At 47.8% G+C, this 25,478-nt stretch overlaps 6 protein-coding genes across 6 annotated transcripts; 3 read left to right on the forward strand and 3 right to left on the reverse strand.

Moving 5' to 3' along the window:
* Positions 1-1,010: 1,010 nt before the first annotated feature.
* Positions 1,011-1,196, forward strand: F5147DRAFT_553872 (uncharacterized protein; the record flags this gene model as incomplete). The annotated part of the gene is made up of 1 exon (XM_041430460.1): positions 1,011-1,196. A coding segment is annotated over one exon (186 nt), but the record flags the coding sequence as incomplete, so codon positions are not given.
* Positions 1,197-14,244: 13,048 nt separating this feature from the next.
* Positions 14,245-16,409, reverse strand: F5147DRAFT_688570 (MFS general substrate transporter). Its single transcript, XM_041436920.1, has 11 exons — positions 16,137-16,409; positions 16,067-16,086; positions 15,896-16,003; positions 15,760-15,845; positions 15,696-15,708; positions 15,563-15,649; positions 15,380-15,514; positions 14,941-15,324; positions 14,776-14,892; positions 14,584-14,724; positions 14,245-14,534 (listed from the first exon to the last, which is right to left on the reverse strand). The coding sequence occupies exons 1-11, from the start codon at positions 16,317-16,319 to the stop codon at positions 14,351-14,353; spliced, it is 1,458 nt and encodes a 485-aa protein (XP_041294107.1). The 5' UTR covers positions 16,320-16,409; the 3' UTR covers positions 14,245-14,350.
* A 149-nt stretch (positions 16,410-16,558) lies between these two features.
* On the forward strand, positions 16,559-18,516 carry F5147DRAFT_796370 (uncharacterized protein; the record flags this gene model as incomplete). Its single annotated transcript, XM_041443170.1, has 2 exons — positions 16,559-16,646; positions 16,792-18,516. The coding sequence occupies 2 exons, from the start codon at positions 16,559-16,561 to the stop codon at positions 18,366-18,368; spliced, it is 1,665 nt and encodes a 554-aa protein (XP_041294108.1). The 3' UTR covers positions 18,369-18,516.
* Positions 18,517-19,175: 659 nt separating this feature from the next.
* F5147DRAFT_688576 (beta-lactamase-like protein) lies at positions 19,176-20,290 on the forward strand. The gene is made up of 3 exons (XM_041436921.1): positions 19,176-19,534; positions 19,586-19,818; positions 19,878-20,290. Exons 1-3 carry the CDS (start codon positions 19,188-19,190, stop codon positions 20,192-20,194), a joined length of 897 nt encoding a protein of 298 aa, XP_041294109.1. The 5' UTR covers positions 19,176-19,187; the 3' UTR covers positions 20,195-20,290.
* On the reverse strand, positions 20,291-22,568 carry F5147DRAFT_688580 (MFS general substrate transporter). The gene is made up of 11 exons (XM_041436922.1): positions 22,212-22,568; positions 22,142-22,161; positions 21,978-22,085; positions 21,845-21,930; positions 21,781-21,793; positions 21,647-21,733; positions 21,464-21,598; positions 21,020-21,403; positions 20,851-20,967; positions 20,654-20,794; positions 20,291-20,603 (listed from the first exon to the last, which is right to left on the reverse strand). Exons 1-11 carry the CDS (start codon positions 22,455-22,457, stop codon positions 20,420-20,422), a joined length of 1,521 nt encoding a protein of 506 aa, XP_041294110.1. The 5' UTR covers positions 22,458-22,568; the 3' UTR covers positions 20,291-20,419.
* Positions 22,569-23,057: 489 nt separating this feature from the next.
* Positions 23,058-25,313, reverse strand: F5147DRAFT_126922 (MFS general substrate transporter). Its single transcript, XM_041428169.1, has 11 exons — positions 25,014-25,313; positions 24,943-24,962; positions 24,782-24,889; positions 24,640-24,725; positions 24,573-24,585; positions 24,440-24,526; positions 24,254-24,388; positions 23,809-24,192; positions 23,639-23,755; positions 23,442-23,582; positions 23,058-23,392 (listed from the first exon to the last, which is right to left on the reverse strand). Exons 1-11 carry the CDS (start codon positions 25,200-25,202, stop codon positions 23,209-23,211), a joined length of 1,464 nt encoding a protein of 487 aa, XP_041294111.1. The 5' UTR covers positions 25,203-25,313; the 3' UTR covers positions 23,058-23,208.
* Positions 25,314-25,478: the final 165 nt, after the last annotated feature.

Genomic DNA, 25,478 nt, shown 5'->3' on the forward strand with positions numbered 1-25,478 from the left:
ACCGAGACCCTCAATCCGCTGGAACGATGACAATGATGATGGCAATTCACACGGATCTGTAAATGTGGAAGTAAGCAGGATATTGACTAGGCTGTCAGTTCGTGTTCGTTCATATTTGCTTTCCAGGCTGCATTCATGGCGCGAATATGCAAATGTTGACTACAGATGTTCATCTATGGTGTAAAAATTTGGGGTGAGTTCTTGCAAGTTGTTGAAATCCAGTGGAGTGCGACGTTCAACAACTCGTTCACAAAGTCTTCAAGTTACCGAAGAATGTTAGTATTTGTTCTTGTCCATACGTTATCTTTCGTCCAGCACACAACTTCAGGCTCGGTCCAGGTAACATCATTGATCAGTCGGTTATTCGTATGGAGTCTTGTAAAACTGAACAGCAACTCCATTATCTGGAATTTTCAGGTTTACTCGGTGTGTTTGAACAGGTAACTAGCGTGACGTACGGTGTTATCAAGAATCCAACTTTCTGAAAACATGAACATTCAGCTAATCATCGGCTTTCCCTATATGATGTCATTGATTTATATGAGCTAGTGCATTTGAGTCTTACATCTTAAGATACATCACTCTCATACCTTTTCTTTTACATACACAATTACTTCTCGTTACAATGTTGCCCCATACACGTTCACCTTTGAAATTTGATTCTCCGTCTTAACATATTAACACCTCTCCGCTCAAACAATATCTCTCATTCTTTTGATCCGAAACTGAGGTGAGTTTTCTTATTTACAGCCCTACGTACACTTTGCTGACTATTATCCTATCTAGTCTCTTTCTCGTTCCTAGTCCGAGCCTCTTCATTCGTGAGGTTGCGTCGAATTCATTACAACTTGAACTTGATACCGATGTCAGAAGCGCCTTCACTCCCTTCTCCGTCTGACGAACGGGCGTATATGTATGTATCTGTCTTCAAGGCGGGTTCTTGAGTGTCCCTTGGGATTCAATCGCGGCTGGCGATCAACTGGACGAACAAATGGTTTACCCCTCACTTCCTGCGTCACTCGAAGAACAGTAAGCGAGTCGTTTTCGTTTTCGACCTAGGAATTCACAAACATATGAAAGAATTCGCGCCTACTGCAACAAAGCAATTTTCACCTGACATGACGCAGACGGTGGCAGAGTCTTTGGAGTCTGGTGGAGTTACCCCTTCATCCGTTGACTTGGTAGTCCTGATCCACCTCAATTGGTGTCAGTGAGCCGTTCAGCGTCCGAGGTGATTCAAAACTTCTAATTCATCTTGCCTCAGTATCGGAGATCCCAGGATGCGTGTTGTGTCATCTCGTGATCGTCGTGACCTCCGTCCTAGGTTAGATGAGACTGTTGTTGAGGCACTCGTCCACGCTCTCGATGTAGGGAGATTCAAGAACTGGGTTGGGAGTAGGAGGACGAGAGACACCTGATGCTGTTCCGCGCAATCACAACCAACCGTACGAGTGAGCTTGAAGCGATTCTGCACCCCCATACCAAATGGCCCAGGGACTGGCCAAGGCTTGTCGCAATATTGCTAGAAAGAGAGAAACAGCCGCGCTGTAAGAAAAGCGCTCCTCTGTTTAGAATTGTTGATAAGTTTGAGATGCCAGAGGGGAGAAATTTGGTGCACAAGCAGGTCTTGAGAGTCGGTGGGATGAAGGGTGATATTTCAATAGGCTATCTGCATGCGTTCGAAGGAGTGACATGGCGATGTGCTGGAGTAGCTGTTCGATTCAGAAAAAAAATACAATGCAGGATAGATCTAGGAAGCACCGACTGCTCGATTAAATGCATCTTGCAAAAATCGAAGATAAGAGTGGGATGCATGTATGCACTGCAGGAGTGCTGGAACGACATACCGTTGAGGGCAGCGGGTATGGCAATTACAGTGATGGAGGCGTGGAAGCGAACAGCCTTAAGCGTCCTGGGCGTCTATTGAAACGCGGTGAAGCGCTATAAAACGCATCATACACGAACCTCTACAGCTTAGAGAAAGATACGGTCCGTCCAAAGTCCATCTCGACCGTGCTAAACACCATCAATATCCAGTAGAATGTCGAACATCAATTCAATCACCACTCCCCTGCGAGAGTTTAAAGGTCATCAAGAAGGCATAAATGCAGTTGCAGTTTTCCCCGATAAACGACGGATGGTTACGGGCTCGGGCGACAAGACGCTTCGTCTGTGGGACTTGAAGACAGGTGTTGTGTTGAAGAAGATGGAAGGGCATCGCAAACGTGTGCGGGCATTGGCAGTATCACGAGATGGACAATTGATAGCAAGCGGTGATGAAAGCGGAGAGGTCATCGTCTGGCACGGAGAAACTGGCGAATCACTCACCAAAATCGAAGCACACTCCTATTCGATCAACTCGCTAGATTTTTCTCCCGATGGAACAGTGCTTGCCACTGGTGCATATTGGGAAAAAACGACGAAACTGTGGAATACCGAAACCTGGGAGCTGCAAGGAAATCCAATCGAGTGTGATAATTTTGTCGAATGCGTACGGTATTCACCGTCTGGAGAACTTCTTGCCATCGCAACACTCGGCAATATCGAAATTTACAATTCAGGCACGAGGAAACGCGTCATATCATTCAAGGCTCACACATCATTGAACTTGTCACTCGCATGGACGCCCGATGGCACGCGCCTTCTCACAGGTGGCGATGAGGATGATCCTACCATACGTGAATGGGATACAACAACCTGGAAGCAGGTCGGGGATCCTTGGACAAGCCACACTGACCACATCAGTGCCATTGCCATTCATCCTGCTGGCACACTCCTCGCCACATCTAGTGACAGCCATGTTCGTCTCTGGCAGCTCTCAGATCGACGAACCATTGCCTTCTTCGAGCACTCATCCTACACCTTATGCGTCACTTTCTCCGTGGACGGCAACCACATCCTCAGCGGAGGCGTCGATAAGATGATCTCGGAGTGGGCAGTGGCTCAGGGTACTCGTCCAAAGGCATGTTTTCTCTCCTGACTCATATACCACAAATCGAGCGTGCGCCTTGCAGACTATCGCCATCCCAACAGTCCGCGATGCATACATAGATGGAGACTTATCTACTGACGAAGACCTGCTCATGCAAGATATCGATACCGATGGGAACAACCATACTCCCTACGTCCATCGCTCAAAGGCATGGTTCTGTCTTTGACTCATATATATCACAATTTGAGCATGTTTTGTGCAGATCCTAGGCATCACGACCTCCCGTATTGCATGTGTAAATGGCGACCTATCTACGGCCGAAGAACTACTCACCCAAGATATCAACACTGATCCCAACAACCATACTTCTTATGCCCATTGTTCATTCGTTATGGCGTGGAAACACGACTGGGACCGTGCTCTTCGGGATGCAATGAATGTGAGATTTGCTGACCCGTCACCGCTCCCTTATGAATGACTAATTGGATGGTGACAATGTCCATCAACATTGAGCCCTCGTTGATGGGCTATATCTCCAAGGGTATTGCCCTCTGCGGAAAAGGCCTCGTCCCAGATGTGAGGGCAGCATTTGATGTTGCATCGATGTACACGGACCAAGACTCACAAATCCTTCATTTTCTGCTCTTGATCAAAGTATGTTTGCAGTTGCCTTGCATACTCCCCGCTTCATCCCGTTTTTAGGCTATCACGCTCTTCAATGCAGATCAACATGACGAGGCAAACCTGCTCCTCAAAGAACTCACTACCGGTTGTCCACATGCCGACACTCTCGCACGTTGTGTTGTGCAAGTAAGTATCATCCATGCTTGGTCGTCAACAGTCATCTTTACAACTTGCACATCAGGCATATCTACACGTTCAACTCGGAATCAAAGCCTTGGGTGGTGCATGTCACAAAGAAGCCGCCGACCATTTCACTGCCGCTTTTGACTGCCGCGATTCATCATCGAAATTTAACATCCATGAAATATATCAGGATTTGGTGGTGGTACGTCAACACACGCCCGAACCACTTTCATAACAAAATCCCTTGTTTAGCTCTTCGGCTGGGATCTCAGATCGTTGTGGTCGACTGCACACCAGAAACGTTGCGATGCACTCCTTCGGGCGGGTAAACTTTAACATGCCGTGAGATCATATCAATACATGATGGACAATACCGACAAAACAACGAAGGCCAGCTGCCTTGAATGGTCCAAAGGCAAGTCTGGAGTTCTTAATGTTGCATGAGCTATAATTCTCGCCCCCATTTCACTCAGTGTTCATGGAAGAATGCAGTGCGCTCTGTCTTACAAGCGGAGACGCTGCCCTCGCTGCAAGCAAATATGACATGGCTATTGAGCTGTACTCGGCGGCGATCGACCTGGATTCTGGATCCTATGTTGCCTTCGCAAATCGCAGCAGGGCGAAGTTGGGAAAAATGCTATGGGAGGAGGCGCTTCTTGATGCGCAAAAGGTAGATGGCATCTATGATTTCGTAGCCCATGTTGACTTTGGCAATGCATGCATAGGCTACCGAACTCAATCCTTCATCTCACGTTGGATACGAGTTGATGCATACAGCGCTGCGTGGCGTGCAACGTTACGACGAAGCCATCAAGGCCTTCAAGATCATGTTGTCCAAGTTGGATGATTCTCCCGAAGCCCAGATGCGAGGTGAGCCATAGGAAACTCCTGCATGGTCTAGAAATGCCTATCTCGTTTTGCAGATCTGCGTCAGCAGTACGTTTGTACATCTGAAGCAGAAGACGCCATTCAAGGAGCAGTCTGGTCTGAACTCGAATATACTCCGCTGCGTCTACTTAATACCTCCACGGGTCTTTTGTGCGATCGGGCAGCCCAAATATACGCCTTCAAAACGAGTGCAGAGTATAAGGAGCTTTTGTCGTTCACAACGAAGCATTCAGACCTTGAAATGGACCGCATCAAGGAAGCGGTAGCAGCATACTTCCGCTGCGTCTTGCTATCACACAGGTGGGAAGAGACGGAGGTGCTGCTGCATGACATTCAGGATACCGATGTGCGCGAGTTGAAGGAACTTGGCGGGATCGTGAAATTGCAGTCGTTCTGCAAAGTCGCTCGTGATGCTGGGTATCGCTGGGCGTGGATGGACACGTGCTGCATCGACAAGAGGAGCAACACCGAGGTTCAAGAATCGGTGAACTCCATGTTCGTCTGGTACCGCCATTCAGCGCTCACTATTGTATACCTATCCGATGTGCCTCCTTCATCCGATCCCGGTGCTTTGGCGAGCAGTGTTTGGAACCTGCGAGGATGGACCTTTCAAGAGTTCGTCGCTCCGAAAGTTGTATTATTCTATCAGAATGATTGGTCATTATATCTGAATGATCGCTCTTCCAACCACAAAGAGTCCCCTGAAATCATGAAGGAGTTGGAGCATGCGACAGGAATAGATACACAGGCCCTGATTTTTTTTCGTCCTGGGATGAGCGACGCTCGACAGAGCCTTCAATGGGCGTCATCTCGGGTCACCACATTGCAAGAAGACATCGCGTACTCATTGTTTGGAATCTTCGGTGTCCACCTACCTGTAATCTACGGAGAGAAGAAGCAGAACGCGCTCAGGCGGCTCCTGCAGGAGATCGTGGCTCGGTCAGGAGACATCACTGTCCTCGACTGGGTCGGACAACCTTCCGAGTTTAATAGCTGTCTTCCGGCCTATATCACTTCTTACGCCACCCCTCCACGTGCCCTTCCATCTTTGTCCGAAGATCAAATTCAGACAAATATCTCTTCCCTGCGAGCTAATCCCATGGTTGTGGATTTGACCTCAGAACTTTACGACCGGCTTGACAACACGAGCACTGCTCGTTTCGCGAACTGCAGACTACATCTGCCTTGCATGGTATTCCGTGTCACACAAGTCCATCTGAGCTATAGTACATCGCAGGAGACTCAATATGGAGTCAAGGCAGACGGGCTTTATGACCTGCTGATCACCACCAAAAAGCCGATCGTCCAGTTCTTGCGGACAAGGCCCACTCAGCAAACCTTCATGCTTGTCCATCCCTGGGATCGGTCTCTCCTCGAGCTGCCAGACTGTGCAGATCTTCCAGACGATACAGATAGCGAAGGGGATGATTGGAAGCCGCCCTTGTCTCCGTCTGACGACTCACCTAGCGGTTCTATTGTAAATCAGGAGGTGGATAACCCAAATTCGCGAGCATTGTGGTTGGTTGTTTGCCTTGGGCAGCCTTTTGGGGCATTTTTACTAGCACGACAGCATGGTGGAGAATACAAGAGGGTCACATCGGATGGTGATATCATTGCGCAGGTCAAAGATGTGGCTTCTGTTTGAAACTTGATGGAAGTCAGGATGATAGAAATACTCTAGATGCGTGTTCTTCCCTGAAAATTAGAGATCCGAGCAGTTTTCATTGTTACTTTGTATATATCATACTACATGCATGTGTATTTGTACTAGGGGTTCGCTGTGCGAACTCATGACCTTACTCCGGACATTTTTTTATTCTTGGGAACTATACAGTCGGTTACAAGTCGGTTATGTTTTCTTCTGATAACAGTGTCGTTGTTTCCTCGAATATGTTTTGATTGTAAAGTTTATGGTATTTTTATTTACATAATGATTTTAGATAATTTCTTGCGTTGGCGTGATTGAACAAATGCATGCATGTCTGGTGACTGACATGTCGACAGATTATCGATTATCTTCCATATGATCTTGCTCCGCAAGGTAATTGGACTTTTTCAATGCAGACCGTGCAGACCTATCTGCATCACTTTTCTGTCCGATACCACTAGACTAATGCCCCATCATGCTCAGTACACCTACCTGCATGGGTGCTCGGGTTCAACTTATGCTGTTACCTCTTAATGTACCACCACCCTTCATCCTCTAGAATTCTTGGTGGTGACAAGTTGATGTGTGATCCGCAAATTGGGGTCAGGCAGGCTATGCATTCAAGTACAATCATTAGTAGCACGGCTCGAAAGCCTGACAAAATGCACTCGAGCACCTCCACGATCTCATTAATAGAAGAATAGTCAAACGAAAAGAAATAACATCCAATGAAAGAAAAACTCACAATGCCTGCAAAACTCAAATCATGCCTTGACGGAAGCTTGACCTTCAACGACTTGACCGTGATTTAAGATTCCTGGTCGAATTTTTCAGCCATGTCAGGGAATGCCAACACGGTGTAAGGAAGATGTATCCGGATTCCAGATAGCGCAGAGGATGATCCTCGCCCGCACCTGTGACTTCCACGTAAGGAGTCTAGTTGGAAGTGCTAATATCACCTCTAAAGTGACCCAAATACATCAGCCGCAAGCCTCCTTCAACATCTCCTCAATAAAGGGTTTATAACGGGAAATAGTAGTTGTATGTGGAAAGGCGGTATGGAACGTGGTTTAGGATGAAAGTGAGGTGAGTGATGTCTCTTGGCTGTCCAACTCGGCGCATCACTGATTTTGTTGATTCTCTCCACTGCGTATATCATATTCACATAGTTCTAAAAAACATCAACTCCCTGAGTGTCATTATCCATCAACCACGGAGCGTAATGTCGAATCAAAGATCAAGTAGTGATTCAGCGTGTTGATACGTTCGAAACACATACCCACTTTGGCGCTTCGAGCTTTACCTTCCATCTTTGCGGCCCAATTCGTCCTCGCCATCCCCTAACACAAACTAGTGCACAGTCGCATCAACCATGTGTACCAGTAGCGGCCACAGCTGTGTAGGACTATTAGACCTCGAAGATGCGTCAGTCCCCACTATCAGTGCTCTCCATGACTCGGCTAAATGTGTAGACCCGTATGGCTGTGGTGGATGCTGAAATGCGCTTTGTGATCTTCGTGACCTCCGTCCTGTGTTAGATGAGACCGTTGTGGAGACACTAGTCCACACTCTCGATAAGGGGAGGTTCCTGTTACGCACTCAAATAGATCTGTTAGGCAGAGCCCTAAGAGGGGCGTCGTCCGCTAACGTTCGTGACGTAACCGGAAGGATCCGGTATAGCAAGCGATACTGGTGACGACTAGTCGGCAGTGATCACAGTACGCGCGTGTCACGTGACTTGGTAGACGGATGTCTAAGAAGTCACTCAAGGTAAGGACTGTCTTGTCCGAACGATGAGGTCGATCGAGGTGGACTTAGTCGCGAGGAGCGACTAAGAAAAGATACTAGAGACTGAAGCTGAGGGGGCTTCAGAGGGAAGTATGTTCCAGGGAAGATTGAGTAGATTCAAGTTAGAGAATCTAGTACAGGGTGACCGACTACTTATACTAAGTGGAGAGGGTTAAGGGCAAGGTTACCGCACAGTAGGTAAGAGGTAAAGGGGATGCGAATATGGTATAGGTGCGTTGGCAACATAGCCGGATTAGTGATGGATGGTCGAATGTGGAATGAGACCGAGAAACGTTGGAACGGACCAACGGTAAGAATACAACGTGCGGGAATCCGCAGTCAGGGGAAACCGAAAGAGGAAGCCACATTGGTGGCACGAGTCAGACCGAGTCAGAGGTGTGGGACCACATTGGTGGTCGAATCAGAAGAGGAACGTGCAATGCACGTGCATAGTGGCGGATGATGCGAGGGACGGGAACGGTCCCGAGGATCCGGTCAACGGAAAGTCGGTAGAGGAGGAGGAGCCGGTAGGTGGTGAGGGCGAGGATGAGAGGAAAATGATAGGGGGGCCACGTGACCGATGTTACTTGTAACAGTTCCAGAGTTGAGGTTTAGAGTAAGAGGACGAGAGACGTGATGTTGTTCCTAGATTTGGATACGGGTGGTAATGAGGTCAAGTAAGGTAAACCCATTTTCTGCATCATTTTGGAATCTTGGGAAAGACGCATCCTTCAAATGTTTAAGTTAGGCAGAATTTGATTAAAGGATATCACCAACACTTCAATAATTTCCTCATCAAAAGCTAGCGCGATCACAACCGTACGTGTAAGCTGGAAGGGATTATCCAGCACCCCACCCAGTACCGAACGGCCCAAGGGTCTGGCTGCAGGAAAATATTGCGAGAAAAGAGCCGCGCTGGAAGAAAGCGCTCCTTCGTGTGACTGGAGGCGTGGAAACGAACAGCCAGGGGTCCTGGGCATCTATTGAAAGGAGGCACCATAAAACGCGTGATACACGCACCTCTGCTTAGACAAAGATACAGTCCGTCCAAAGTCCACCTCGAGACCATCAACATCCGGTAAAATGTCGGACATCATTCCAATTGCTACACCCCTATGAAAGTTCAAAGGCCATGAAAGAAGCGTAACGACAATCGCGGTTTTCCCTAATAAACGATGGATGGTTACGGGCTCGTACGACAACACGCTTCTTATGTGGGACTTGAAGACAGGTGTTGTGTTGAAGAAGATGGAAGGACATGACAATGTGGTGCAGGCATTGACTGTATCACGAGATGGACAATTGATAGCAAGCGGTGATAGAGGCGGAAAGGTCATCATCTGGCACGGAGAAACTGGCGAATCACTCACCAAAATCGAGGCCCACTCCCGTTATATCACCTCGCTGGATTTTTCTCCCGATGGAACAGTGCTTGCCACTTGTTCATATGACATAATGACGAAACTGTGGAATACCAAAACTTGGCAGCATCAAGGAGATCCAATAAAGTGTGGTGCATATGCCCGCTGCATACGGTATTCACCGTCTGGAGAACTTCTTGCCATCGCAACAAATTACATTATTGAAATTTACAATTCAGGCACGAGGAAATGCGTTGCAAAGTTCACGGGTCACACTTCATTCAACTTGTCACTCGCGTGGACGCCCGATGGCACACGCCTTCTCACAGGTGGCAAGGGTTCTGATCCTACCATACGTGAATGGGATACAACAACCTGGAAGCAGGTCGGTGATCCCTGGACGGGTCATTCTAATCATATCAATGCCATTGCCATTCATCCTGCTGGTATACTCATTGCATCCGCATCTAGTAATGAACATGTTCGTCTTTGGCAGCTCTCAGATCGACAAACCATTGCCATCCTCAAGTACTCATCCTGCATGGCATGCGTCACTTTCTCCGTGGACGGCAACCACATCCTCAGCGGACGTAAAGATAACACGATCTCGGAGTGGGCAGTACTTCAGGGTACTCATCCAAAGGCATGTCCTCGTCATTGACTCATATACCACAAATCGAGCGTGCTTCTTGCAGACTATTGCCATTACAACAGCCCGCGATGCATACATAGATGGTGACTTATCTACTGATGAAGAACTACCCACAGAAGATATTACCACCGATGCAAACAACCATACTCCCTCAGGCTATGCCCATCGTTCAAAGGCATGTTTCCGTCCTGGATTCATGTATATCACAATTCGAGCATGCTTCTTGCAGATCCTAGCCATCACGACCTCCCGTATTGCATGTGTAAATGGAGACTTATCCACCGCCGAAGAACTACTCACCCAAGATATCAACACCAATCCGAACAACCATACTTCCTACGCTCATCGTTCATTTGTTATGGCGCGAAAACACGATTGGGACCACGCCCTTTGGGATGCGATAAATGTCAGATTTGCTGACCCGTCACCGCTCCCTTATGAATGGCTAACTCAATGGCGACACAGTCCATCAACATTGAGCCCTCATTGACAGGCTACATCTACAAGGGTATTGCCCTCTGCGGAACAGGCCGCATCCCAGATGCGAGGGCAGCATTTGACGTTGCATCCATGTACACGGATGAAGATTCAGAAAACCTCCATTTGCTGCTGTTGATCAAAGTATGTTGCAGTTGCCTTGCATACTCTCCGCTTCATCGTGTTTTAGGCCATCACGCTCTTCAATGCAGATCAACATGACAAGGCAAACCTGCTCATCAAAGAACTCGCCACTGGTTGTCCGAATGCCGACACTGGCGCATGTCGTGTCGTGGAAGTAAGCATCGTGCAGCCACGCTGAGTCATCTGCATTGACGCTAATTTTTGTAACTTGCATATTAGGCATATCTTCGAGTTCAACTTGGACTTGAATCCTTGGATGGCACACGTCACGACGAAGCCGCTGTCCATTTTACTGCCGCTCTCGACTGCCGTGATTCATCATCGAAATCAGACATTCATGAAATTTACGAGGATTTGGTGGTGGTACGTCAACACACACCCGAAATGCTTTTATAACCAAATCCCTTGTTCAGCTCTTTGGCTGGGATCTCAAATCGTTGTGGTTGACTGCACACCAGAAACGTTGCGATGCACTCCTTCTGGCAGGTAAACTTCAAGACACTGTGAGATCATACCGATACATGATGGATGGTATCGACGAAACAACGAGGGCCATCTGCCTTGAATGGTCCAATGGTAAATCTGGAGTTTGCAATGACATGCAGGCTACAATCCTCACTCGCATTTCACTTAGCTTTTACGAAGAAATGCAGCGCACCCCTTCTTACCGGCGGGGATGCTGCCCTCGCTGCAAGCGATTTTGACAGGGCGATTGACTTGTACTCGGTGGTGATCGATCTGGATTCTGGATCCGATGTCGTCTTTGCAAAATGTAGTAAGGCAAAGTTGGGGAACAGGCTATGGGAGGAGGCGCTTCTCGACGCGCAAAAGGTACGATGGCATCCATGATTTCGTAGCCCATTTTGACTTCGGCAATGCATGCACAGGCTATCGAACTCAATCCTTCCTCTCACGTTGGATATGAGTTGACGCATACAGCGCTGCATGGCGCACAACGCTACGACGAAGCCATAGAGGCCTTCAAAATCATGTTGTCCAAGTTGGACGATTCTCCCGATGCTCAGATACGAGGTAAGCCATGGGAAACTTCTGCATGATCTCGAAATGCCTATCTCGTTCTGCAGATCTGCGTCAGCAGTATGTTTGTCCATCTGAAGCAGCAGATGCCATTCAAAGAGCAGTCTGGATCGAACTCGAATATGCCCCGTTGCGTCTACTCAATACTTCCACGGGTATTTTGTGCGATCGAGCAGCCCAAATATACGCCTTCAAAACGAGTGCAGAGTATAAGGAGCTTTTGGCATCCACAACGAGGCATTCAGACCTTCAAGTGGACTGCATCAAGCAAGTGGTAGCAGCATACTTCCGTTGTGTCCTGTTATCACACAGGTGGGAAGAGATGGAGGTGCTGCTGCACGACATTCAGGATAAAGATGTGCGCGAGTTGAAGGAATTTGGCGGGATCGCGAAATTGCAGTCGTTCTGCAAAGTCGCTCGCGATGCTGGGTATCGCTGGGCATGGATGGACACATGCTGCATCGACAAGAGGAGCAACACCGAGGTTCAAGAATCGGTGAACTCCATGTTCGTCTGGTACCGCCATTCAGCGCTTACCATCGTCTACCTATCCGATGTACCCTCTTCATCTGAACCCGGCGCATTAGCGAGGAGTGTCTGGAACCAGCGAGGATGGACCTTTCAAGAGTTCGTCGCTCCGAAAGTTGTATTATTCTATCAAAAGGATTGGTCATTATATCTGAATGATTGCTCTTCCAACCACAAAGAGTCCCCTGCAATCATGAAGGAGTTGGAGGATGCGACAGGAATAGATGCACGGGCCCTGATCTCCTTTCGTCCTGGGATGAGCGACGCTCGACAGAGACTTCAATGGGCGTCATCTCGCGTCACCACATTGCAAGAAGACGTCGCATACTCATTATTTGGGATCTTCAGTATCCACCTACCTGTAATCTATGGGGAGAAGAAGCAGAACGCGCTTGGGCGACTCTTGCAGGAGATCGTGGCTCGGTCAGGAGACATCACCGTCCTCGACTGGGTCGGACAACCTTCCGAGTTCAACAGCTGTCTTCCAGCCCATATCACTTCTTACGCCACTCCTCCACGCACCCTTCCATCCTTGTCCGAAGATGAGATCCAGACAACTATCTCTTCGTTGCGACCAAATCCCATGGCTGTGGAGCTTGCTTCAGAACTCTACCACCAGCTTGATAACACGAGCGCTGCTCGTTTTGCGAACTGCAGATTGCATCTGCCTTGCATAGTATTCCGTGTCACACAAGTCAGTCTGAGCTATAATACGTCCCAGGAGACTCGATATGAAGTCAAGGTAGACGGACTTAATGACCTGGTGATCACCACCCAAAAGCCGATCGTCCAGTCCTTGCGGATAAGGCCCACTCAGCAAACCTTCATGCTCGTCCGTCCCTGGGATCGGTCTCTCCTCGAGTTACAAGACGATGCAGAGAGCGAAGTGGGTGATTGGACGCCGCCCTCGTCTCCGTCTGACGACTCACCTAGCCGTTCTGTTGTAAATCAGGAGGTGGATAACCTAGATTCGCGAGCATTGCGGTTGGTTGTTCGCCTTGGGCAGCCTTTTGGGGCATTTTTACTGGCGCGGCAGCGTAGTGGAGAATACAAAAGGATCGGGTCGGATGGTGATATCATTGCGCAGGTCAAAGATGTGGCTTCTGTCCGAGACCTGATGGACGTCAGGACGATTGAAATACTGTAGATGCATTTTCCTGATTAGGGATCTGAGCGGTTTTCATTGGTACTTGTAAGCACGCTGGCTTACCTGAGTTCTCATAATCAGTACATATACCGTCGCTGATACTGAAACATAAGCTTTCAGTATTTCACCTTTTGGTGTAACGGTTGTGCGCGGCGGCGGTCTGACCATGTTACAGTACTTTCGTATATATCATACTGCATGCATGTGTATTGGACTATAGTTTCCTTTCAGAGCAGACCCTGGAGATGTATCAGATCTGCAACATTTCCACGTGCGATACCACTAGATTAATGTCTCATGCTCATCACCTACCTGCATGCATATTGGTGCTCGGATTCAACTTGCGCTCTAAGTCTCATGACTTCCCGATGTACCATTCTTCGTCTTCTAGAAGTGCGACAAGTTGATGTAGTTATCCGTACTAAGTCAGTGTCAGATGCATTTGATCATCACTAGTAGTAGTACTAATCTCGAAAGCCTGAAAACACGCACTCAGCCACCCCCATTAACGGAACAACAGTCAAACGGAAATCAATAAAATTCGATAAGAAAGAAAACTCACGAACGCAAATCATGCCTTGACAAAAGCTTGGCCGTCAACGTTTCAACTACTAAACCGTGATTTAAAATTCTTGGACAAACTTTTCAGCCTCTACGTCGCGGAATACCAACCCAGAAGATATATACAGATTCCATATCGCGGAGAGGATGATGCTCGTCTGGGATAGACCCAGTCCAGGTCTTAGTTGCACACGGTTTGGTATGGAGTAAAGAGGTTTTCTTACCCCACATAATACCGCCGCTCGTACAATGATGAAGGCAACATCTCATACATTTATTCAAATACAAGATGAGATATTCTCCACTACGTGGTTTACATTCAACCCACTACTACAGCTTTAAAATCTTAATCAAACACCACCACCTTGATCAACGAGTGCTATAAGAAATATCTGAAGCCTTTACGCAGCCCTAGAGCCTGCTCTTCGGCCTCAGCAGCTTCGTTGCACCGTGAAAGGTGCCTCCTGAATACCCAAAGCATCCCAATACACATGGTGGTTGTCAAGATGCATATGCCACATGAGTTCGCGTATGAAGGCCCCCAACGGGACGGCCAAAAGTACCTGCGACGCATCAGCGACACCAAAAAGTAAGAGTATGCCATGAACTAACGATGAACCGATATAACCAAGTGATGACATAGCATTGATTAATGCGATGGCCACAGCGCATTTCGACCGTGATTGGGAAAATGTGTTCATGACCCAGGTCAAAGACACAATATGTGCAACTGGGGCCTGAGCCATAAAGAATCTTCACAGAAAACGTCAAGGCTGTGGAATTGCAGAACGAGAAGATTCGTACAGAGACAGATATCGAACGGCCGCATTCATAGTAGAAATTGCGACCATGAACCCAACGATGGCGACAAATAGAGGACCAGCGGTATGCCAGAAGCGATCGCCGGTAGCATCGGAGTGCCTTGGCTATTGTTAATTCACTGATCAGGACTGGCAAGTAGATACTAACCTAGCCACAAGAAACAATGTTGCAGTTCCCAAAATCCACGGAGGTGCACAGAGCAAGAGGGTGATAGTCGAGTTGTAACCCATTGTAGCAGATAGTGTCGGAAAAAAAATGCGGAAAGATAAAGAAGCCTCCATCAGAATAAGAGCAGCACCGAGCCACCATACTCTCCAATCTGTAAGTGCATCAATAAGGCCAGACCAACCCTCCACGGGCGTGCCTTTGTGCTCATTCCTGACCGTAACTTCCTCCTCCATCCGTAGTCTGGCCAGGACCCGTTCATCAGGTAAAAGCCAAACACTCGACGATGACGGAAAGTCTGGCAAAATCCATATTGCAGACACTGCAACCACAACTGTCAAAATTCCTTCCACAAAGAAGAGCCACCTGCAGCACAGTCAGAGCAGTTCTACTTTGAGAGCATGCATATTTCGCCTCTGACCTCCAACCCGCAAAACCTAATGTACCATCTAGACTTGCCAAAATTCCCGACGCTGTAAGAGCACTGAAAGCATTACTAATTGGGCTACCGCAAGCCAGAAGTGCTGTGCGGTACCCCAGTTCATTTCGCTTGTACCTAGAGAATTTTCAGGATATATTGTTCGAAGGTATTGGGCAACTATACCATCGTGAAAGAAGGAAGATAGCTCCAGGAAAGAATGCCGCCTCAACAACTCCAACCATGAAGCGCAAGATAAGAATGTCATGATACCTAAAGCGACGTTAACTCCAGAGCGCCAAAAGTAATAGATACTAACGTTTGTGCTACGCCTTTTCATGACCCTCGTCAGGCAGTATTGATTAGGCGAATGATGCACGTACCGATAAACAGGGTGATAGCACCACATATTGCCATGCAGTTTGAGAGGTATAGCGATGGCCTTGTCATGCGAACTAAGAACATGTTGCTTTTGAATTCTCAGACGGGCCACAGAAAGGATAACGTGCTAGTACATACGAAGGAGTTTGTGTCAACAAATACCCCACGTAAAAGATGCTCATGAGTGTGTTAAACTGATTCCCCGTCATACCAAGGTCCTCCTCAAAACCACGCAACCTTGCTGCACTGTTTTGACCGAGAAGCAATTGAGCCACATTACTCCAATGGTGAGTTCGAAAGGCTACGTACGCTGCATTAGTACGGTCCATCTGTGCAATAAATTAATGCAATAGCGGAAACACTAGAAACACCAACTCACGCAGCTCATGATGTACATCAGAATCAGGAAGGCAAATCGAAGGTCTAACTTGCGGAGGAGCCTCGTCTCCACTGTCTGTCTGTTCTGTTCATCGTATTCAGAAAGTACCGGACTATCACTGCTTCTGTCAGAGGCACCGTAGTGGGAACTATTGTCTGTGCTGAGCAAAGGGCGATCTGACATTCCTATGGAGTATGGACAGAAGAGACCACAAATAGCAGATTCCCGCTAGCCCGTCAGCACACCGGAATCCGGATGCCTTCAGGTTCCGATTCATGACTACTTCGGAGCCTATGCGACTCTCGAACTAGTACATATACGGTGTCAATGAAAATAACCCATATTGATGGCGGCATCGGAAGCGAATACCATTTCTGGAACGTATGCTCGCCCTCGCTGACTAAGCCGCCCTGTCATTTATCATGGACATGGAGGCGAGGCAGAAAGGATGTCTACATGACTTCCAACTCGAGCAGATGACTATCATGATGACCTTTAGTATCATGAACAGTCAGAATTTTCATGATACGGTAACCCCTGCAGTAAAGGGGTATCACGTTATTTATTTTGAAATATTAATATTGGGAGGGACTCTGAGAGCCTTTGAATTCAACAAGCACAAACAACGCGTCGTTTGGAACCCTCATGTCCACAGCATACACCTTCCAGTCTCCGTCCGTCACGCTCGAAAAAGGCGCTTACCGGATGCGCGCACCACACAGCACGCGACCAGGTTCTTCTCTCAGCCAAAGCCTCATGACCGCCAAACAATCGCCATCCCATTCCCCAAACAGAAAGCTCGCGATCCTCGTCGCAGTACTAGCTTTCGCATCAGTAACATGCTTTTTCTTCGCGTATCATTTATTCACCACCAGGTTCGCTCCCTATGCACAACCGCACCCGCACCGCGCTGACGCCCTCCCAAAAGCAAACCCACCCGCTCCTGACACCAAATACCTCTCCTACTTCCCCCATAGCGGATTACACAACCAACGCATCGCACTCGAGAATGCCCTCGTACTCGCTAAAGCACTTAATCGCACTCTTCTTGTTCCTTTTCTAAGGCTTGGAAAACCAATTCGATACGTTTCATTTGAAAAACTAAGACGCTTCCTCGTGCTTGGGTCTAAAACTGGGCTTGAACACTGTCCACTGGTCCCTATCGGCATACCAGCCCCCGAAGAATGTTCAGGGTACGAAGAGTGGACTTCCGTCCCATGGGATCACTTCGTCGATCTACAAGGAATAGGAGAGAAAATCGGAGTAAGGATGATTCAATGGGACGGAAGCCCAGCAGCACAATATTTGAAAAAGTTTCATATCAATATCTTCGACGCGGATACGTTGACGTTGCAAGACTCCGGACCTTACGATTTTCGGTTCTTGGACACGCTTGATGATGTATCGCCTACGCGGGACAAGTATCTCTATTCCATCTACATTCCAACACTTGCTCAGGCGCCCGAGAGATTGGTGCAGATCGGAACGTTGTTCGGCTCGTCGAGGCTTAGGCTAAGACAGGATGCGAGTAAGAGCGTGCGGAAAGACGTAAGGAGCGGAATGGCGTTCACGAATTCACACCTGTCTCCTGTGGCCGATACGATATATGAAGCCTTAGGCACTGTCTATATTGGTGCCCATCTTCGTGTTGGGGACGGTCAGTTCGAACAACGAAGCACCGATAATGCAAGAACCATCTGGTGGAAACTCGTACACCTTGTTTGTGGACTAGATCTAGAAGAAACTCTGGCGCTCGAACAGCAGCTTAGTCCTTTCGACGAGGACCTCGATCCGCCGTTTATTCAACCGGATGTACCGAGTCTCAGGGTACCTCATCCGCCTTTGCCTCCTCTGCCACATACATTCAAACCCAAGATCCGATGTCGTGCACCTCTGCATACTTCAGCACCATTGCAAAGACTGAACGCTCCTCTGTACATTGCTACTGACTCCCCGAATCCTGCAGCAGACCCACTGTTTTCCATTTATCTTCAAACTTTCCCTTGTATATTCTTCCTGTCTGATTTTACATCCCGCTTGACTCCTCTCGACGCGTTAATCAATCCGTATGACCAGGTCTTGTTAAAGGGATTTTTGATGCCGGTGTTGGACGCGATGGTGTTAGCTAGAGCGAGAGAGGTCGTTATCACGGATGGAAGCACTTTTGGGGCGTTTGTGAAGGATGTGCTGTGGAGGCGGCATTGGGGATTTGAAATCGTGCAGAGGGGATGAGTATTAGTGCTAGAATGCACGTCGAACAAAACTGATCTAGTATTGTCCAGTCACGCACTTAGGTGCACGTCTCAGATATACCTTACCCCAAATCGTATCTCACCCGAATCCAACGTACTAGTGACTGGATAACTTCATGGTTCCTCGGTAATTTCAAGAAACAGAATATCAAGAGCATGACGCTACCCGCATAGATTGGTGCTACTGTTCTGATCAAAGATGCTCACCCCGGTCACCTTTCTTTGGCGCCGACGCCTGATCTCTGATAATACCTAGATTGGTACTAGTAGTACGAATCGGTCAAAGACTGTCTTCCTTCCATTCGAAGGTCGACTAAGGGGGTAAGCTAACATGAGGTTCCTGGACGGACGGATCCGTCGGAGATGTCACTAGCGCAGCGCTTTGCAAGGGGATAAGGACTGTATGTAATTGACGGTTGATTTGGGTATGAGTATGACATACGGGTACTTTTTGAACACCGCATCATGCATTGAACTACATAGCGGTCTTTAAATTTCACCCTCACATTTCTCAACTTATCTATATAATCAATCATCGATATCTCGCTTCACTGCTTATATTCTCACCATTGTCTTCACTCTGGACAGTCATTAGTACGCCCTTGTTGTTCGTGAGTCATGCACAGCCAGGGCGCACAAGTATCCTACTTTGTCGATAGTGCACAACGGACCCGGCTAGCGTGACTCCTTGTTGTCATGATTTGAACTTTGTGGAGTCATGGTCCTGCCGTTTGCTTTCCTCGCTTATATATAGGCACATTTGAATCTTGGTTCTGATTCACCCTTGAATTTGATACCAATGTCCACAGAGGCATGTTCACTCCCTCCTCCGTCCGATGAGCAAGCGTACATGTACGTATCTGCCCTTGAAGCCGGACACCTCATTGTTCCTTTGAGTCTAATGGTAGCTGATCAATCGGAGGATCCCATATCGTTTCCCTCACTCGCATTCCTACTGCGTCATTCGAAGAGCAATAAGCGAGTTGTTTTCGACCTAGGAATCCACAGGAACATCAAAGAATTTGCGCCTGCTGCAATATCAGTAGTGCCTGATGTGAAGCAGACCGCAGCAGAGTCTTTGGAGGCTGGTGGAGTCCCCCCTTCATCAGTTGACTTGGTAGTCCTGAGTCACCTCCATTGGGATCAGTGAGTAGCTCAGCGTCCGAGGTGGTATGAATTGCCTAACCTGTTCCCCAGCGTCGGAGATCCCTCCCCGTTTACGAGTGCTGAGTTTATCCTCGGGGAAGGATCGAAGCAAGCTTTTTTGGACCCTGGTTCCTGTCACAGTCCCATATCATTTTCATTCATTCGTCCACCAGAAGATCGTCTACGCTTCGTCACAGCTTCTGACCTAAACGTGGCAATCGGTCCCTACCCGCACGCAATGGACGTTTTCGGTGATGGCAGCATGTACATCGTTGATGCATCTGGTACTTCTTTACTGCATGCACAAGACTGGAAAAAAGTTACTTAGGCTTGTTTATTGCAGGGCACGCTGACGGGCATATCAACATCCTTGCGCGCACTTCCCCGGATGGCGCTTGGATCCTGTTAGGCGCAGATTCAGCTCACCACCCTGATTTGATCACTGGGAAGATGCAAATTGCGTGTCATGTCGATGCGAAAACGGGCGCGGTGACATGTTCCCACCAGTACAAGGAAGTCGCGGAGGAAAACATTCGCAGAATGAGGTCGTTGTTAGAGATCCCGAGGGTGCAGGTTCTGGTAGCACATGATATAGTTTGGTATGAAGAAAACAAGAGTAAAGAAGTTTTCTTACCACACACAATACCGCCACTCGTATAATGATGGATGCTATAGGAATCATGCCATGGTAGATGCCATGCATTTGTAAAGTACAAGCAATTGCATATATTCTCCACTACACGCAACGTAGTTGATAATCTGGAGGAGCGCAACTCGCATTAATGTATTTTGGTCGACTGTGTACATGTTAATAATCAGACCCGCTCCCATAATTTCACCCAACAAAGTATAACCGTTACTGAACCTGAGCAGCGACTCGAAGTGCTATAGGAGATATCTCAAACCCTTGGGCAGCCCCAGGGATTGCTCTTCAGCTTCAGCAGCTTCATTGCACCGGGAAAGGTGCACCCTAAATACCCATAACATCGCAATAGATACGATGCTTGCCAAGATACAAATGAGATACGAGTTCACGTATGAAGGTCCCCAACTAGATGGCCAGAAGTATCTGTGACGGCGTCAGCAGTAGCATATATCATGAGGTTACTGTAAACTGACGATGAAACGATCACGCCGCTTGATGCCATGGAGTTTATGAGTGCAATGGCTGCAGCGCGTTTAGACTGTGATTGGGAAAAGGTATTCATGATCCAGGTCAATGCGACAACATAGGCAACTGGGCCCTGAGTCATCAAGAATCTTATCGGTGCGCGTAAGTCACTAGAATCGCAGAACGTGGATGGAAGAGTTCGTACAAGGATATATATCGCAAAGTCGTATCCATGGTTGAAATTGCGAGTATAAATCCAGAGATGCTGACAAGTAGAGGACCAACAATGTGCCAGAATCGATCACCGGTTACATCGGAGTGCCTTGACTCAGTATTGTCAATTCACCTATCGGACCTGTGAAGCGAATACTGACCTGGCCACAACAAATGAGGTCGAAGTTCCCAAAATCCACGGAGGTGCACAGAGCAAGAGGCTCGTAGTCGCGTCGTAACCCATTGTAGCGGCTAGCGTCGGGAAGTAAATACTGAATGACATCGAGGAAACCATCACGCTAAGGGCAGCACCAACCCACCACACCCTCCAATCCATAAGAGCGTCGGCAAGACCAGAATAATCTCCTCCGGGTTCACTCTTGTGCTCATTTTTGGTCGCGACTTCCTCCTCCATCCGTTGCTTGGCCAGTATCTGTTCGTCAGGCAGAAGCCAGGCGCTCGGCGTTGAAGGAAAATCAGGTAAAATCCAGCCCGCAGACACCGCGACCACGATGGTCAACGCGCCTTCCACAAAAAAGAGCCACCTGCAGCAGGAAAATCAGAACAGTTTAACTTTTTGAAAGCACGCGCATCTCGACTCAGACCTCCAAGCCGTAAAACCTAGTGTACCGTCTAAGCATCCCAAGATCCCTGATGCGAAAAGAGCACCAAAAGCATTACTAATCGAGGCCCCGCAAGCAAGAAGTGCTGTACGCAACCCTAGTTCATTTTTCTTGTACCTGAAGAAATTTCAATATATGCTGTTCAGAGTCACTGGACAATTATACCATTGTGAAAGAAGAAATACAGCTCCGGGAAAGAATGCTGCCTCCACAAACCCAATAAAGAAGCGCAAAATAAGAGCCGCATGATATCTAGACCAGCGTTAAGAGAGGACAGCGGTAAAGATCTAGGTACCAACGTTTGTACCGCACCTTTCATGGCCCCTCATTAGCCAATGTCGATAAGGTGGACGTGTTACGTACCCATGAAGATTGTGAGAAAACCCCATATTGCCATGCAGCTCGAGAGGTATAGTGATGGCCTTTTCATGCGATGTAAGAGCATGTTGCTTTGGAATTATCAGATGGCGCAGAGTGATAAGGTGTCGAAACATACGAAGGAGCTTGCGTCAACAAATACCCCACATAAAGGATGCTGGTAAGTGTGTTAAATTGAGTCCCAACCATGCCAAGGTCCTCCTCGTAACCACGCAACCTCGCTGCACTTGCAAGTGGGCAGCTAAGTAACTCTACTCCACGCAATTTCGAAAGGTCACGTACGCTGCATTAGTACGGTCCATCTGTGAAGAGATTTTAGGTAGTTAAGGGAACACGAGGTACACCAACTCACATAGTTCATAATGTAAACCAGAACTAGGAAGGCTACCCGAAAGTCCAACTTACGGAGAAGCCTCTTCTCCACAAGTGAGCTGTCGATGTAATCCAAAACATTGTCATCACTGCTGCCAGAGAGATCGTATTGGGAACCGTAGTCGACCGCAGCAAGCAGGGGGCGGTATGACGCTCCTGATGATGATGGCTTCCATCTCTGCAACCAAGGATCGATATATGCGTAGAGTCTTCCGGGTTTAACCATGATAATATCGAGTTGGAGATTAATACCCGTACTTAAGCTTCCAAGTTGAACTTCGGAAAAATAACTTTACCACGTCATGACTTTACGGCAGTTAAGGGATGACGGTCGCTGAGTCCGCCGCGGCGCTGCCCCCGGAAGCAACTTTAATATCAAACGTCGATTACCGTAAGTTACTATGTAATATCTACGTTAGGGAAGTGCCAACGATTGCTTCCGACCTCGCTGCGTGCGAATCAGACCCTCTGCGAGTACTATGTATCTTGCATAGTACGCATCACGCTAACATGACTCTGCTTCACAACCTCAAGAGACAAAGGCTTCCCTTATCCATTGTCCCAGTTACTTCGCCGCTGGGTCCTCCGAGGCGGCGACGCCTTGATTCTCTCGTTTCTTGGACACACCTTCAAGTTTCCTCTGAGTACTTAAGCAGACTACTGTGTCATTCGTGATTCATTCCATTGTTGATACTGAAGTTGCTGATTGGTATCTCGAGGTCGGTGTCTTCTTTCTGTGCGACTGTAATTCTCGCCATCATGTACAGATCAGCGGGTCAACAGCAAGTCTTCTGCGCAATTCTCACATCAATCCGACCATAAAAGTCGATGCCATAAAACAAGTACCATCATCATCATGATAGAGCTCTCTATCGCCAATTTATGACTCGCCAAATAATATATTTTATTTGTGTGCCCTGGGGTCCATCCATCCATATTTAACTGACAGGATCCTACTATCAGTTGCCAACCATACCCTAGAGAAGATATCTAAAACCCTCAGGTAGCCCTAGAGCTTGCTCTTTGGCTTCCGCAACTTCATTACACCGGGAAAGGTGCTCCTTAAATACCCAGCACATCGCAATGGATACGATACCTGCCAAGATGCAGATGAGATACGAGTTCACATATGAAGGTCCCCAACTGGACGGCCAAAAGTATCTGCGACAGGGTCAGTACCAGCTACAGCACGAGGTTGATGTGAACTGACGATGAAGTAACGAAGCCAGTTGATGCCATTGTGCTTACTAGTGCTACGGCCGCAGCGCGTTTAGACTGTGATTGGGAAAAGGTATTCATGACCCAGGTCAAAGCGACAGCATAGGCCACTGGACTCTGAGTCATGAAGAATCTGCGTGGAGCCCGTAAGCCCCTGGAATCACAGAAGGAGGAAAGAAAGGTTCCCACAGTGACAAATATCGCATGCCCGTATTCATTGTAGAAATTGCAATAATATACCCAGCGATTCCAACGAGTAGAGGACCGACAATATGCCAGAAGCGATCACCAGTTACGTCGGAGTGCCTTGATTCACTATTGTTAATTCGCCTATCGGACCTGCTGAAGTAAATACTGACCTGGCCACGACAAATGAGGTTGCAGTTCCCACAATCCACGGAGGTGCGCAGAGAAAGAGGCTAGTCGTCGCGCTGTAACCCATTGTAGCGGATAACGTTGGGAAAAAATTGGTGAATGATGTCGAGGAAATGATCAAATGAAGAGTAACACCAAGCCACCATACCCTCCAATCCATAAGAGCCTCGGCAAGACCAGAGAAGTTCCTTTCGGGCTTGCCTTCGTACTCAATTCTAGTCACAACTTCTTCCTCCATCCGTTGCTTGGCCAGTGTTTGTTCTTCTGGCGAAAGCCAGAGGCTCGGCGTTGAAGGAAAATCGGGTAAGATCCAGATTGCAAACACTGCGATGGTGAAGGTCAAAGCGCCCTCCACGAAGAAGAGCCACCTGCAGCAGAAAAATCAGGACAAATTTACTTTTTGAAAAGCACGCGCATTTCGGCTCAGACCTCCAAGCCGGAAAACCTAGTACGCCGTCTAAGCTTGCTAAAATTCCTGACGCAATAAGAGCACTAAACGCATTACTGATGGAGTTGCCGCAAAAAAGAAACACCGTGCGCAACCCTAGTTCATTGCGCTTGTACCTAGGGAAATTCCAGTATAGCATAATGTTATGATGTATTGAGATATCATACCATCGTGACAGAATGAATATAGCTCCGGGAAAGAATGTCGCCTCCACAAATCCAATAAAGAAGCGCAAGATAACAGCCGCACGATATCTAGAGTGGTATTAACAATGGACAGGATTAAAAAATAGAGACCAACGTTTGTACCACACCTTTCATGATCCCTCGTCAGCCAATGTCGATCAAATGAAAGCTGTGCGACGTACTCATACACATGGTGATGGCAGCCCATGTCATCATACAGCTCGACAGGTATAGTGATGGCCTTTTCATGCGGTGTAAAATCATGTTACTTTCAAGTCACTTTTCAGATATGCGGCCGCAGGATGATAAGGTATTGGAACGTACGAAGGAGCCTGCGTTAACAAATAACCTACATAAAGGATACTGATAAGTGTATTAAATTGATTCCCAGTCATGCCAAGGTCCTCCTCGAAGCCTCGCAGCCTCGCCGCACTTGTAGATCACTAGGTGGTCAAGCCATTTGATGTTTTCGAAGGAACACTTACGCTACATTAGTACGGTCCATCTGCGCAGGGATTTGAGGTAGTTACAAACAGTAGGTGTACTCGCGACTCACGATGTTCATAATGTAAACCAGAACTAGGAAGGCTACTCGAAGGTCCAATTTGCGGAGAAGCCTCCTCTCCACGGTTGATCTGCCAATGTTATCTAGAGGAAGAGTTGGACCGTCATCACTGCTTCCGCTAGAGGTAGCATCGTAGCGGGGACTGCAGTCGACTGAACCAAGCAGGGGAAGATTTGACATTCCTGTGAATAAGAGAGATTCGGAGCTCCTAGATGTGTTAGCCTGCAGTTTTATGGTCGGTAACCGAGCAGTATAATGCAAACCCGCCGTGGTAAACACTAGACGAATCGGACAAATGGTAACAAAACAAACCCATAGATTTTACATAGAACATGATACAAATAACCAATGTAGTAGATAAGAAACCGCGGAGTCTGCGATAATCAAATGAGCAAAGCGGCCCGGGCATTACAATCCGAACAACCACGTGACCAAGTGCATACCAAGGCCGGCCGT

This window comes from Suillus discolor (assembly GCF_016758755.1).
Source record: "Suillus discolor strain FC423 chromosome Unknown F5147scaffold_20, whole genome shotgun sequence".
NCBI lineage: Eukaryota > Fungi > Basidiomycota > Agaricomycetes > Boletales > Suillaceae > Suillus > Suillus discolor.

What these genes read in the sequence shown, in the direction of transcription:
- F5147DRAFT_688570 (XM_041436920.1), bottom strand. Translation starts at nt 16,319, where the DNA reads ATGTCAGATCGCCCTTTGCTCAGCACAGACAATAGTTCCCACTACGGT. An exon ending in TTAGGTTTTGCGGGTTGGAG is followed by an intron (nt 15,325 to 15,379) that starts GTCAGAGGCGAA and finishes ACTGTGCTGCAG; the next exon opens with GTGGCTCTTCTTTGTGGAAG. An exon ending in GCCGTTCGATATCTGTCTCT is followed by an intron (nt 14,725 to 14,775) that starts GTACGAATCTTC and finishes TTTTCTGTGAAG; the next exon opens with ATTCTTTATGGCTCAGGCCC.
- F5147DRAFT_688576 (XM_041436921.1), top strand. Translation starts at nt 19,188, where the DNA reads ATGTCCACAGAGGCATGTTCACTCCCTCCTCCGTCCGATGAGCAAGCG. An exon ending in AGTCACCTCCATTGGGATCA is followed by an intron (nt 19,535 to 19,585) that starts GTGAGTAGCTCA and finishes CCTGTTCCCCAG; the next exon opens with CGTCGGAGATCCCTCCCCGT. An exon ending in GTACATCGTTGATGCATCTG is followed by an intron (nt 19,819 to 19,877) that starts GTACTTCTTTAC and finishes TGTTTATTGCAG; the next exon opens with GGCACGCTGACGGGCATATC.
- F5147DRAFT_126922 (XM_041428169.1), bottom strand. Translation starts at nt 25,202, where the DNA reads ATGTCAAATCTTCCCCTGCTTGGTTCAGTCGACTGCAGTCCCCGCTAC. An exon ending in TGGTTTACATTATGAACATC is followed by an intron (nt 24,963 to 25,013) that starts GTGAGTCGCGAG and finishes ATCCCTGCGCAG; the next exon opens with ATGGACCGTACTAATGTAGC. An exon ending in ATATTCATTCTGTCACGATG is followed by an intron (nt 24,389 to 24,439) that starts GTATGATATCTC and finishes GAATTTCCCTAG; the next exon opens with GTACAAGCGCAATGAACTAG.
- F5147DRAFT_688580 (XM_041436922.1), bottom strand. Translation starts at nt 22,457, where the DNA reads ATGGTTAAACCCGGAAGACTCTACGCATATATCGATCCTTGGTTGCAG. An exon ending in ACCTCATTTGTTGTGGCCAG is followed by an intron (nt 20,968 to 21,019) that starts GTCAGTATTCGC and finishes TACTGAGTCAAG; the next exon opens with GCACTCCGATGTAACCGGTG. An exon ending in AGCGGCGTGATCGTTTCATC is followed by an intron (nt 20,604 to 20,653) that starts GTCAGTTTACAG and finishes ACGCCGTCACAG; the next exon opens with ATACTTCTGGCCATCTAGTT.